This window comes from Chaetura pelagica, unplaced genomic scaffold, assembly GCF_000747805.2.
Source record: "Chaetura pelagica isolate M959 unplaced genomic scaffold, ChaPel_1.0 scaffold246, whole genome shotgun sequence".
In the NCBI taxonomy this organism is placed as follows: Eukaryota; Metazoa; Chordata; class Aves; order Apodiformes; family Apodidae; genus Chaetura; species Chaetura pelagica.
Genome location: NW_009953647.1, coordinates 20,248 through 34,505, shown reverse-complemented (window position 1 = coordinate 34,505; position 14,258 = coordinate 20,248). Strand labels below are relative to the sequence as shown.

Below are 14,258 nucleotides of genomic sequence, written 5' to 3'. Positions count from 1 at the left end.
TCTTTCCCTTTCCCGCTCTCTCTCCCTTTCCCTCTCCCTCTCTCTCTCTTTCAGAGGGTCTTCCCGGGAGGGTTTTGTCACACAGCCAAATTTCTCATTTAACCGTTTGAGCTTTTCAGCACAAGCTGCTTTTCGCTGTTCTTCCATCCTTCTTTCTTCCTCTTCTCGACGCTTACGGGCTCGCTCAACTGCGGCAGAGATCTCTGACTGCTGTCTTCTTCTCTGTTTCCAGATTTCATCTTCATCTGGCACTGGTTTAGGGGGAAAGGGTCCCTGCCTTCCAGGTCCTAGCTGGCGATCAGGGGGAGGAGGGTGCTGAAATATTAAAACCAGTTCAGTCAAGTTGAACATGTATTACATAAACAGCCAGCTGAAACACTACATTTTAACTACTTGTCAACACCTGTACTTCTAGAGAACTTTTTAAAAAATCAAGGTTCAGAAGAAAAAGCAAGCCCTCACCTTCCTGCTCCAGTTCAGACTCATGCAATCTGAGCTCAGAAAGGAGAGGTAAAGATTCAGCTGGGCTCATTCACTCCTCCCATCACCAAAGCAAAGTGACAGCAAAGATGACAAATTTTATATTTTGTTACAGGCTGCTCTAAATCACAGTGACTCAGGGCAGATCTCAGACTGCAGTTCCCAAAGGAGCCCAAGATATTCAAAGTAGCTCAGGATAACAGAGACTTTAATAAGGACTTTTGAAAACTGCTAAGAAGCTACTACATACACAATTCATTTGGGACTTCACCTCCCTGCCTACCTTGGGAGCCAGCCCTCCAACACTGTTCCCATGTTCCTTTCCTCTCTAGTTCCCCAATGGGGCTGGACACTTGAAAGTTCTCGAAGTTCTGATGCATGTCATATGCCACTTACTAAATGGGGCTGCTTTACACAATTAGCAGCATGGCTGCGTTGGGAGTCTCATTATTACTGGCCCCAGGCACCATGATCATTTTACTTGTTAACAGCTTATCCCTATGTGAAGCATATTTTTACTTTTCTTAGTCCAAATCCCTCCACCACAACATTAAATAATTAAACTCCAGGAAATAAGCACAAATCTCATCTTTCTTACTGGTGGTAGAATAGATTTTGGATGAAGAGCAGGGCCACCTCTTTCATGTATAGAAGGCTGTGCTGGACCACGATCCTATGGGATTTAAAACAGTTCCAGGGTTAAGCAAGCTCATTAACAACAGTCAAGCAGACAAATTTTTGATCTACAGTTTACTGCTGGACTAGGACTACACCTAGTGAACAATCTACATATTATACAAATTTCCGTGCAAAATGAAGGCAAGATTACTTCCACTTTAAGTACTGAGATATGGTTTGTATAAAGTCTGAGATTGTCATAAGGGAGCTGAAAGATAAACGGCACTGAAGAAACTGGGTGACAATACTAAAAATCCCTTTAAACCCAGGAAAAATATGTGGGCCAACTGGATACCATCTACACTCTGCCACTATAAAACATGACGGATACCAGAACAGCTTCATCCACTGTGACAGGGATGGACAGACAAGAGTCTTGAGTCAAAGTTTGTCAGCTGAGTCACAGTAACTGACACAAGAGTCCTCACTCCCTCACAACTGTGGATTAGAACACACTAGATAAAAACACGCTATATTTATTTTGTGACCCGAAGCAGTTAAGTTGACTAAGCAGCACCCAGTCAGTCACCACGGCTCAGATATGCAGTAGTATAACAGTTTAACTGATGTTCATAACCTTAATTGACCCGACAGTTTAGAAAGACATGCAAGTCAGACCTCTCGTGACCAGGCTGTTGCCAGAAGAGCTGAAGAGGAAAACACACAAACCTGATCAAGCTGAGAGCCTTTGCTGTAAGACCCTTTACTGGCTGCTGCAGAAACCTGGGTAGTGGACTTAGCATTTGTCTGTTCTTCAGCTTCTTTCTGGCCATCAGTACTCTGGGAATCTTTTGATGGTGTTTGTTCATCACTATATGCAAAGAAATGAGAAAAATGGAAGGTATACTCCACACAGGTGTTTGGTGATTTATCTTCTATCCTCAGTGTTTCTTATCAAGAGTGAAATTTCCTCACAACAAGGATCATTTCTATTACATGCCCAGCTGACTGGAGTCTGCAGACAGCTACACAATTTAATACAGTATTAAATTACTGGAATAAGTACTTAACTCACTCTGTTCAACCTTCCCATAAGCTAAGCTAGTTAAGAGCATTCACACCCAACTGGCAACACCAACTTACCCACTTTCCTTCTCCTTTTGACTACTTCCTTGCTCATCATCATCACTGAAGTTCAACTGCTCAGTGTAATCCACTTCACTCTGAGCACCTGATGCATAAGCAAATAGTCAATTAACCTTTCAGAAAGATTCAATTTACAAATAACAGAAACAATTACTTTGGTGTTCTTACCTGCCCAGCCTTCATCAGCCTCAGCATCTAGATTATCAAATTTATCAAGTTCCTTAAGTTCACTAGCACTAAGAATAGATGGGCGCTCAATAGGTTCCGAACACCATGAAGGTGGTCCTCTTCCCCTTGGCCCTCTGGAACAAGAGAAATAAAACCCACTGTCACTATTTATCCAGATAAATTATTAGATAAAAGGTCATACTGTATGACAACTATTTGAAGCCCATAGTACTATTCCCTCAAATACAGCGGAAATAAGAACCATCATCCACATCTGTGACTACTGTAGTTCAAATAATTACTGATACACCAGCAGGTGGTTCCTTATGGAAGAGAAGGATTAGACCCTACAGCCTTGCTTGTACACTTTACAAACAAGCCAAATATCAGTCAACAGCAGAGAACTACAGGCCCTGCAGCTTTCAAACAATGCCCCACACAGATTTGATATCCTGTTTATCACCAATTTATCTACCTCAGAAATATTTCTTTAAACTTTTCATGCTTTGCCACTGTCAAAGGTTCTGTACGCTCTCCCTACTTGAACACTCAAGTTCTCCCAAACACCAGTCTCAGACTTTTTGCCCTCTTGCTGATCCCAATTACCTGTCAAAAGTTTGTATCCTACAGCATCTCCTATTTCCTTATGCATTGCACAGCCACCCTCAACTATGGAGAAATGCACATAAAGGAGGAAAGCCAATTTTATAATGCACTACAGTTCTCCTGGAATTGAAGAGGAGTTGGGAACCAGGAATTAACTACTTCTATTATAACAATTAAAGAGTCTTTTTACAGACAAAATACTAGTTGAACTTTGAAAGGTGTTCATAAGAGACTCCTGCTCCTTCCAATCAAAACCCCTGTAACGTGCAGAAATCCCCCAAGTTTTGCAGTTGTCAAACACAAACCACTCAATGGCACTGTGCCACACAAGCCAAACTTGTGAGACTAACCACTGCCACTTCTTACATCATGTAGAATCATAATCAAGGTACACAGTAAATTTTCTTTTCTATTTTTCCTCTTCATTGAATCATGACTTCATACCCCACAACAGTAACACTCAAAGTTTCTTACCTCATAGGCTCAGAATTGGGAAACCTTGTTGGACCTTGTATCGAAGGAGGATATGCCATTCTAGGGTACTGGTTAAACATCTAAGAAAGATTTAAAAAGAGGAGGGATTTGTTAAGTCATTGGATTAAGCATACTGAGATAATCAAAAGGAATCATAATAGAATAAAGCAACACTCTTCACTCAAGACAGTTTGCTGTCTAATGCCAAGCAGGTGACGTCAAGCCACCAGGGTGGACCAATTACAGGCGTTAATCATTAACTCCCCCCAATTTGAATCTCAGTGTAGCAGGAGCAGCAACAGGTTGCCACATCATTTTGAGGATTTGGTTGTGATCTCATCCTTCTAGCAGAGCTGCTAAGTGTTCTATGGAGGGAGCAAGGGGTATAAGGAAATCCCACTAATCGACAGCCAATAATCAATCCCTGCTGCTTAAAAACTTTTAATGTAACCATCACTTACATAAGGTGGCATCATTGCCCTGTACTGAGATGAAATAGGTGGTTGCTGCTGGCCATTCAGCTTGGGCTGAGGGACCTGTGGTAAACGCACATCCCTCTTCTCTGCTGCCTTCTGGCCATCATTTTGTTCTGCTGGTGTAGCATTACCATTTTCCTGCCCAAGAGCCTTAGCTTCTTGATCAGCTGGAGAACCAGGCAAGTTGCTCTTATTACCACCTTCTCTCCAGCTCGTAGCATCTGCATGGACAGAATCAGCACGAGAAAAAACAAGAACAGACTTTATATTACAGATTTAGACAGGCAGGATGAGAAACACATTATTTCTACCCAGTTTTCAGGAGCACAGTGATCTGTGCAGACAGATGTTCATATGTGGTACTGAAACAAGCAATGGCCACTTGAGGAAACAGGAGCTGTTCTCTAATCCCCTTCAGCTCTACATCCCACTGCACTCCTGAAGGGTAAGAGTTTAATTTATAGACTGCTCTAGTTGTTCTACTCTACCTATCAAAACAATCCAATTTAGGAAGGATAGTGATAATAGCACAAGAAAGAAAACAGCTTTAGCTGTGGTAAGTGGGACACTGTTGACTTAGTGTGAAGATGCTGTCAAGGGACAGATCAAGATTCTTAACCAGCAAAGGCCTACCATGAAACTTGCCAGCAGCTCAAAATGACATTTATCTGTGCATTACATTTTTAAGTGAGGACAGGTATCCAGAGTCTGGCTTGTGCCTCTATCAGATAAAGATGTCTAAGTAAGTCCATGGAAAGTAAGGGATTTCTATGACCTATCACTTGGGCCAAGCAGCTCCCTCTTTTAGGAGTTTCTATCTGCAAAGCATGGGTTAGGACAAAAAAAAAAAATTACTAAACTTAGCAGCACTGCTCAGATCCATGGGGACCAACAACAATTCACAGACCCACACTGTGAATAATGCTCTCTTAGGGGTACAAACCCTTTAAAAGCAGGATCAAATTATGCTCCTAGATATCCATTACACTTCCACTCATCTCTGCTGGAAAGCACAGCTGCTAAAGGGGCAGTACTCACCAAGTCTGTTTAGCTTTCTGCTGTCAGACCTGAAAGAAGGGCTCAATATGGCATGTACAGTACTGACCAAAACTGCAATTGCCTGCAGGAGGCTGGAACAGACCCACATAGCTGTTCTCCTGCTGGCGTTGCACACCTCTACAATTTATTGAACACTTATTCTTTACATTAAAATCAACCGAGGACCTGAACAAGCACATGGCCTCAGTCTGGGGGACTTGACTGAAACAAATTAAGGAAAACTAAGGCCCGTAACACAGAAAGGACTCCAGAATTCCCTGACAGTCCAAGTTTTCTAACAGCTGGGCTCACTTTGTCTACCACTGCCACAAGGCAGTGCCCACCTACACTGCAGGAGAGAATCCCTAGAGTACATCAAACCTCATCAAAAACAAATTTTTGAAGAGGGGATCCTGTTTTTCACTGGTAACAGGCACAATCCCAAATGCCTCATTAAAAGGATCTTTGGAAGCGACACACATTTCTCTGCTGGGACATGTAAAACCAGCACTGTTATGGTTGTTTTCACTGCATCTAATCCCCCACAGATAAGTCAGCGCACCAGAGCCAAGAGCTAAAGATGCCTCAACTTTCACATCACAAGTCCACTCTTTCGGTATCCTCTAGATTACACTTCTTACTCAGGATTTTTCAGGCTACTCTCTTACCAGTACTGAATATTTGGGGACAACCGTAATGATTTATATAATTAGTTAATATCAGGGCATTTCTTTATGCATTTTAGCTGCTGTGACATCTTGCAGCTGGAAGTAAGAAAATTCCAGTATTGTGCAACTAACAAGTGTTCCTCAGAGCACAAGTGGAGAACTGACTAGATTAGGGAAATGGAAAGTGAGCTGCAGGATAGGATTAAATACCCTGTTTTCCACACACCAGGAACACAGCATAGCAGCTGAAAGTCCCTATACTGTTGGTTCAGTATAGGAGTGTGTTGATTAAAAATATCAACTAATCAGTTTATTTTGTATGGGGTACAAGTAATCTTGCAATAAACAAGTTCCACACAAACCCATACAATTTCAAAAAAAATTGTAGTATATACTTACTTTGTGGTCTCAAGTTGGGTCCTGATCCATGGAGCTCTTCAGGTGCATCTTTTTCTTTGCCTGACTTTTCCTGATCCCCAGCTGCCGGCAGACTGGGAAACTCTTGCTGGAAATAACTATTCACTTGAATAGGTGGACCTACACAGTAAGATATTCACTAAGTTACAATCTTCTGTAGTCAAAACAGTTTAGAAAATGATAAAAAAGCCAGATCATCCTTAGAAAGTGAATGTTAAATTCAAATCAATTTCCTGGTCACATAATTCACATAAGCAAAGAGCAATCCTTGTAAAGCACTCACAATTGCTATCAAAGTTATTGAATTTACTAGGCCAACTGCCACACGTGCTGGTCCTAAGAAAAATCCAGAGGCACTAGAGAGCATCAACAGACAACAGAACAAGACTTAACGCTGGACTGGATTTTAAGACTTCTGTTGTACATGGTAGGGAAGACAAATATACATGGCCTTCCTCTTTAGCAGGTTTTGTTAACATCTACTTAGAATCAATCATTTCCCCATACACATGATAGATATTGACCTATTAGGTCAATAGCATTTTAATACCAAATCACGGATAATCATAGAATGGTTTGAATTAGAAGGGACCTTAAAGAACATCTAGTTCCAACACCCCTGCATGGGCAAGGACACCTCCTACTAGATCAGATTGCTCAGAGCCTCATCTAACCTGCCCTTGAACACTTCCAGGGATGGGGCTTCCACAACTTCCCTAGGCAGCCTGTTCCACTGCCTCACCACTCTCACACTAAAGAATTTCCTTATGTCTAGCCTAAAACTCTCTCCTCTTCCAGTTTTGATCCATTACCCCTTCAGGCACTGGAACACTGATACTAAGTCTCCCTGAAGCCTTCTCTTCTCCAGGCTGAACAGCCCTAACTCTCAGCCTGTGCTCGTAGGAGAGATGCTCCAGCCCTCTGATCATCTTTGTGGCTCTTCTCTGGACTTTCTCTGTGAGCTCCATGCCCTTCTTATGTTGGGAGCTCCAGAATTGGACACAGTACTCCAGGTGGGGTCTCACAAGAGCCAAGTAAAGGAGGAGAATCACCTCCCTGGCCTTGCTGGCCACAATTCTTTTGATGCAACCCAGGACACTGTTGGCTTTCTGGGCTGCAAACACACACTGCTGGCTCATAATGAACTTCCCATCCACCATCACTCCCGAGTCCTTGACCTCCATACTGCTTTCACTCTATTCTCCACCCAGCCTGTATTTGTGCTTGGGATTGCCCCAACTCAGCTGCAGGACCTTGCACTTGACCTTGTTGAACTTCATGCAGTTTACATGAGCCCACTTCTGAAGCCTGTCAAGCTCCCTTGAGATGGCAGCCCTTCCCTCCAGCATGTCGAATCTTACTGAGGGAAGGTTTCTATTCCAACAGCCTGAGTAATGCCCTATTCACACACCACCTGTGTTACTGGTTCTATAAGAGACATCACATTCGGCTACATGGACAACAGGGCAAACGTACAAAAGAGGAACTGAACATATGTTGCCCAAACCCCCACAATAGTCACAATATTTTAATATATATATATTTTTAGCTAACAGCTAGAAATCTTTTGTTCTCTCTACTCCATAAAAGAATCTGTCATAACAACAAAGCAGAGAAATCATGTGTTTTTTTCTTGGGTGTTTTTGTTTGGTTTGTTTTTTTAAAGAGACAAGCACAGGCTAAAGTCCTTATTCTTCATACTTTCCTTATAAAGGCATGACAGCAAATACTACTATTTATCCCTGTGTCTACAAATTCAAGTTTTTCTTGAATTTTTTCAATCTTCATTCCAACTTCACCTACTACAGATCACATTTACTTTTTTTTGTTAATGGACATTGGACTCAGATGTTCCGAAGCAGTTACATCCAACAACTTGCTAAAAGGGACTGAAAACAGCAGTCACACTAACCAGAGGGCCCCACAGACAAGGGAGCCTCTTCAGATGTCCTGTAACATTCAACACTAATGAGTTTTATGAATCTTTAAAACTGTTTTCTGCTTAAGTCTATACAGTGACAGCAATGTTTTAATTGCAAAGTAACAGCATCTTCAGTGATCAGCTTGACAGTGCTGAAACTATCAACCTGAAACAGTCAGACTGTCAGCCAGCTGTTCAGAAAGAAGTTAAAGAATTCATATATGTTATGGCAGCAATCAACCCCAACCCTGAGCCAATGTATGAGCTGAAAGATATGCTGCCACCACGCTTTAGAAGTCTTTCCTTTCTACGTGGCCACCACCAGAATCAGAGAAGGATTTAGTCCTGCCTTACTCAGTTGCAGCCTTATAGAGAGCAAGAGGTAGCTGACTGAACGACTGCTGCAATGCGTACCAGGCATCTGGAAAGATGACAAGTCCCACGAGCCAACTGCAGATCAGGAAAGCATGAGCACAACAGGTGTAACCCGAGTTTCAAACTGAGGAGGATAACAAGCAGCTGATTCCAATTCACATTCTGCATTTCTTCTTGAAACTGCAAACCCACTACTGCATTAATTAAATGAAAAGAGACTGCCATCTGGGCTTGGCACAGAAGCTGCCATGGTAACTAAAAATAATTAGCTAAATGCATTTTGAAGCCACCGAGCCGAATCACTATTTCCTGTGCCACAGAGATGATCTTATCAGCTTATGTAGGAAGGCTAGCATGCAGATCACTTTGCATCAGTCTTAACTCCTTTTTTTAGTTTTACAAAACTCCTGCAAAAGCTTAAAAGGATAAGAGTTCCTACATTTGGCAACAAAGGAAACACTGAGCATTAGAGAGAACAAGAAGTGGAGACCCTAGAATTGTCACTTCTAATGCTGTAAAAGAGCCAAAATCATGAGATATGTGATCTTAACAAACTCTAAATAATGGCTTAGAAGTTACCTCCATGCAATTTAGACTTGACTATTCTAAGATCTCTATACAGAAGGCAGTTCCCCTCTTCAACTCAGAATCCAAAATGCTATTTTGTAGCCACAGAAAGCTTGCAAGTATCAAATTTAAGGCATAAAACATGTCACGGATTATTTTTCATAATGGAGACACAGGCATTCTAAATAACCTCTCATTCTACAAGCAATTTTAAAGTCTGCTAAAGATTTAGCTCAGATCTTACATCTCTAATGAAAACACTCAAGCTAAGATTGATGCTAATGGAAATAGTTCTCCATCCTTTAATACAATTATGTCTAAAAACTCCTAAAAACCAACCTTTAAAGTGTTTCCCAGAAAAAAACAACCCTACTTGAACACTATCACTTTGAAAACAAAATAACAAAGCAATCTATAACATAAGGGGGAAAATACCATTGTAGCAAACATTTAAATAGAAGCAGGACTACACACACTTTGCATAAAATGATCCACAATTATTACTAGTGACCACTGTTTAAGATTCTCCTTCCCATGCCAAAATTGTGTACACTACAACTACTGAGATTTTCCCTCCTCCCTACAGCCATGTCAACACCTTATGCTGTCACCACCATTTTCTCTGTCAATCCAAAAGAGGCAGCTATGCCAGTCCTTTGAAGGGTAGTCACAACTCCAGCTCAGGCTGGCACTCACTTGAGTGCCAGGGGGACCTCACCTTCCAGCCAAGAGAGCTGCTTCCACAGCATTAGTTGTCCCAACTGTTCTGGTCAAGCCTGGGTCTGCCACAGCAAAATTCACAGCCCGCTAGGCCAGTCATGAAACCTTCCCTCCACCTTCTACATTACTTACCATCTTGTCCACCTGGTTTGGTGTTGGCCCATGATTTGGCAACAGGAGCAGCTTCTGGAGGAGCTGGAACAGCAGGTTTTGGCTGTGTCTGCGGCACGTCTGGCTGTCTGGAATTAGAGGAAAAACATTTGTGAACACATGAGGCTGAGCACAGAATATGATCACCAGGATTATTACTGCAGACAAGTCAATGAAATGAGGTTATCTACGCAGCTGAAGAACCAATAACTACTTTTCTGCAGAAAAAGCATTTTCTTATATAAAAGCAGTTGTTACAGTAACAGTTGAAAATTGGAATAAATTCACTAATTCTTTCAAGAGTAGATTTTCCAAAATTGAGAAGAATAAATAAAAATGGCTGGGCAGAAAACAGAGTCAGGCATGAAAAGAATTAGAACTTCTGAAGTAGCATATTGTACAATCAAAAACCAATCAATCTATAACTGTGGAAGGGAATAATTTGGAATAATGTTCTCTTGTCTCAGGAGTTGAGAGGAAAGGACTTCAGGACCACCATGAATGGAGAAAAAGAAGGCTAATGTGTCAGAAATTATGAAGAAAAAGAAACTGATATGGAAAGCTAAAGACATGAAGAAAAAAATTATGGGTACCATGAATTGGAACCCAGAAGTTCAAGCCTATTAAGGACAAAGTCTCAATTTCACCATCTTAACAATGAAGCAGCAGATATAAACACTCCTTTTATCCAACATAAAAACCAGGCATATTTTTTAGATTTTCTAGTCTACAGACTCAACGATGCTGCTTTACTTTCTTGCAAGAAGAGCTGTTTCTGAAATCTGCATATTCAGATATCTTAAGACTGCAAAGCATCAGTGTCTGCAAGTCAAGACCTCCAGCTCAGCAGTACTCATTTTTGATGAAACAGAAATAGGGCTAGTCCAGTAGCATAGAATCACTTTATTATACCAGTAAAAAGATAACTAGTGAAGTATCATGTCAGCTAACTTACAATAAACAACACTAAATGCTTTCAACAGATCCCAAAGTAATATCAACATTTCTGAGTACTGCCACTGAGAAGTCAGTTCCATTTAGGTTCTGCAACAATCAGCCCTAAGCACTACTGCTGTGAGGAAGTACACTGGCTTCTCATAAGGATAACTGAATGCAAATGGGAACAAGTAACTGGAAAGAAATCTCTCCTCCCCACTAGTTTTACTTGAATGTGATCTTTGAGGCCTTTATCAGAATAACACATATGTAGATATAAAGACAAACATCTTCCGGTTGCAGATAAGGGACAATTATTTATGCATATTTAAACACATCAACTACTGGAATATACTTCTAACACATGCAGCAGGCTGTGGAAAGACAGTCAGAGATGCAAAGGGTGGGTTAGTCAGACAAGCCACTGGCTCAACACAGATTTACCTAGACAAAGTGTAAGTGAGCTTGAAATACAGGAATATGTTGTTAAAGTACCATACAAAACAGAAAATTATAAATTTGTAGCAGGAGAAATAAAGGAACAGGACAGTATGCAGGAGAAATAAAGAAGGCGAAGAAAACCTTTTGATTTCACAGGTACTAGTGGCATACAATCAGTGCCTCTATCTTCGAGTATTTTTCAGAACAACTTATATGCCAAACAATAAACACTCAAAAAACACTTCCACTTTTGTGTTGAGCCTATTTGAAGCTTATACGGCAAACAAGTTTGCTTTAAAATACTTTTTAATTACATATGGAAAAGATTTAGTCCCTATTTTCTTTAGCTGACCTGTACAAGTGAGGAAAAAAAACTTAGTAGATGAAACTGTACTGAGCATGGCAAATTACACTACACACAGTATATGACACTATGCACAGGTATGAACATCACCACCACTTCCATTTTTTGGTGTCACACACTGGGGGAGTGTAAAACAGTATAAAAGTTTCAAATAAAAAAAATTTCTAAGTCTGTAGAACTTACAGCATACTAACCAAATCAATTTAAGTGCCAATATCAAGAAACAGTAGGAAAATAAAGCAGATTAAAACAAATGTATAAAACACAAGAATTCTTGAGCTCTCTCTGCTAGACATCAGCCCAATGATACTAAATTAAATGGATTTTTCCACTCTCATGAACTTACTAGTCATTCTTTAATTCAGCTACTGTGTACCTAAGGGTTCTTCCTAGAGTTTCAGCATAATTTTAAGGTGACTATATTGATTTTACAAAAATGTGCTATAATATTTTCTTTAAGCAGCCATCAAAACTTACACAAAAGGTAGCCTGACCAGGTGGCTAAAGGCAATATTCATCCCCTAATATGGAATTTATAAGCATACTGTTTTCAATTTAACCATGGGAGTTTTGGGAGGGGCTGGTTGTTGTTTTGGGATGGATTTTGTTGTGTTTGTTTAAACTATGCTCCTAATAGCAAGATTCTTCCTCATAAAAATTAGTAGTGGTGCTATTTCCTGTCTGGTAGCTATCTCAGGGACAGTCAAGTCTGGCCAATTTCTTCCCAGGCTCTGTCCACCCCTAGGTTTTGAAAACTTGAAAAATGGCAGTAAAACCCAGATCTCACTGGTCACTTACTTTTCTTCTTCGTGCTGCTGTTCTTGTTTTGAAGCCCATCCTGAGCCGTCTTTAGGCACAATGTTCACATTAGGGTCATTGCCTTTGTTCTCTGCTTTGAGACTGGGGAGGTTAGCTGGGGGAGGCATCCTCCTTGAAATAGCAACTTTTCCAAGACTCTGTAATCCATGGCGTGCAGCAACTGCATGCCAAAATAGAAAGAGCAAGTTAACAATGCCATTTAGTAGATAGTTTTCATGCAAAGCTACATAAATTAATAAAAATATTTTGTAAGAAACTCATTAAAAAGTATATATGGTCCTATATTTATACACCATGCTCAGTGACAGATAGCTAAAGAAGTAATTTTAAATGAATGTTGATGTCTTAATATCCTTTACCATGTTGTTAAGCATAATTTTCTTGCTCCTTTTGGAATTAATGTACCTTGATGAGTCCAGGAATAGCTACATGGGTCCAGCCCATTTCTATTTTCTTGCCAGTTTCAGTTGGCAGAAGCTGCTCTTGCAAAACCTTCCTACAAATTGCATTTACTCCAGACTACAAGTATGAAAAGCAACATGAAGCTAACACATGGGACATTCAACCCACCAACTTCTCAATCAAATCAATCATGAAAGAGCAAGCCCACAGCGGCCTCATTTGAAAGGTCAGTATAAGCCTCACCCAGTGTTTGTCTGCAACACAGACAAAGCACCGGATCTGACAGTGAGCTCTGCCTTTTTGTTAATCAAACACCTCCAGTAATACAAACATTTTCTGAAAGAGGTAAAAAGCACAGCTGTGGAATGGTATGTCATCTGCTGATAACAAATGGAGACTATAGCTATAAAACAGTGTTGGTTTACCTACATACTGCTTCCTACTAGACTGCAAATGCTGTCTCCCTGAACCGATACTCTTGCTTACAGTTAACCAGAAACAGTAACCAAGATTGTTTTCCAGAATTCTTCCATTTGACTGTTGGATCAAGCAGTTGAAGATCTTGCTGTGGTTAAGTCCTCATATACTTTGCACTCTTAATTAGTACTACAGTAATGATGAAGCTGAATGCAAAACTGAAGTCGGTTTACTCACCTGTGGTTTTCTGAGTTTCCAGTGACTTTCCCTTGTAAGTATTAAACAGACTGAGTGTTGCATACTTCGTTTTTCCATCCTTTGCTTTTGTACTCTGGCCTGACTTTTCCGACATTTCGATGGAAACTCATCGAGTCTGGTACCTCCTGCTCACCCCTCAATTTGCCTGAAAAGCAAAACACCAGAAAAGTAAGCCAATTTGAATGTAAGCCAATACTTAAGACAGAGCTCATAAAACAAAATTGGACAGCATATTTCACACTCAGTACTGTTTCATTTCAGCATACTGGAAACATCACAGAATACATTAGCCTCAGGAACCCCAGGCCTTATGCAACACTACGCAATTCTAAAATATTTCCATCTCCACAATTTAAACATCACATCAGAAGGATCAGTATTTAGTTCATATCAAACTCTTTACAAGTGGTAAATATAGTCCACAATCTCACAAACAAAACAAAAAAGGGCAAGTAAAGTTTTCACCAGCAGCCAGGTCCCCACTAGGGAAGCTCAATGACTTCACCCACTCCTGCAGCCAAGTGCTGAGATACCATTAACTGTGGTACAGTATTGCTGGAATTGGCCTCTGTTTTTTTTCCTTGGCATCGAATATGGCACTTTTTTGTTGGTTTGGCTTTTTTCCCCCAATTAAAATCATCACTAACTCAGCAGCTAGAGAAATTAAATGCACTGGGTCAGAAGTTTTCGTTATCAAAACTAAGAACACACTGTGTTCAGACAGAGGGTGAAAAACTCAAATCAAGAGTTACACTATTCTTCTTGCAGCAGTAAAATATAGGGCTGTTAGAGCAGGT

The 14,258-nt window shown here is 40.6% G+C and overlaps 1 protein-coding gene across 1 annotated transcript in view; it reads right to left on the bottom strand.

Moving 5' to 3' along the window:
* Window positions 1-13,555, bottom strand: part of PRRC2C (proline-rich coiled-coil 2C) — a 50,799-nt gene extending 37,244 nt beyond the window's left edge. Inside the window, 10 exon segments of the mRNA XM_009999903.1 lie at window positions 1-315; window positions 1,828-1,969; window positions 2,242-2,329; window positions 2,413-2,546; window positions 3,493-3,572; window positions 3,954-4,189; window positions 6,074-6,211; window positions 9,807-9,913; window positions 12,364-12,544; window positions 13,441-13,555. Of these exon segments, the coding sequence (XP_009998205.1) occupies window positions 1-315; window positions 1,828-1,969; window positions 2,242-2,329; window positions 2,413-2,546; window positions 3,493-3,572; window positions 3,954-4,189; window positions 6,074-6,211; window positions 9,807-9,913; window positions 12,364-12,544; window positions 13,441-13,555 (1,536 nt within the window).
* Window positions 13,556-14,258: the final 703 nt, after the last annotated feature.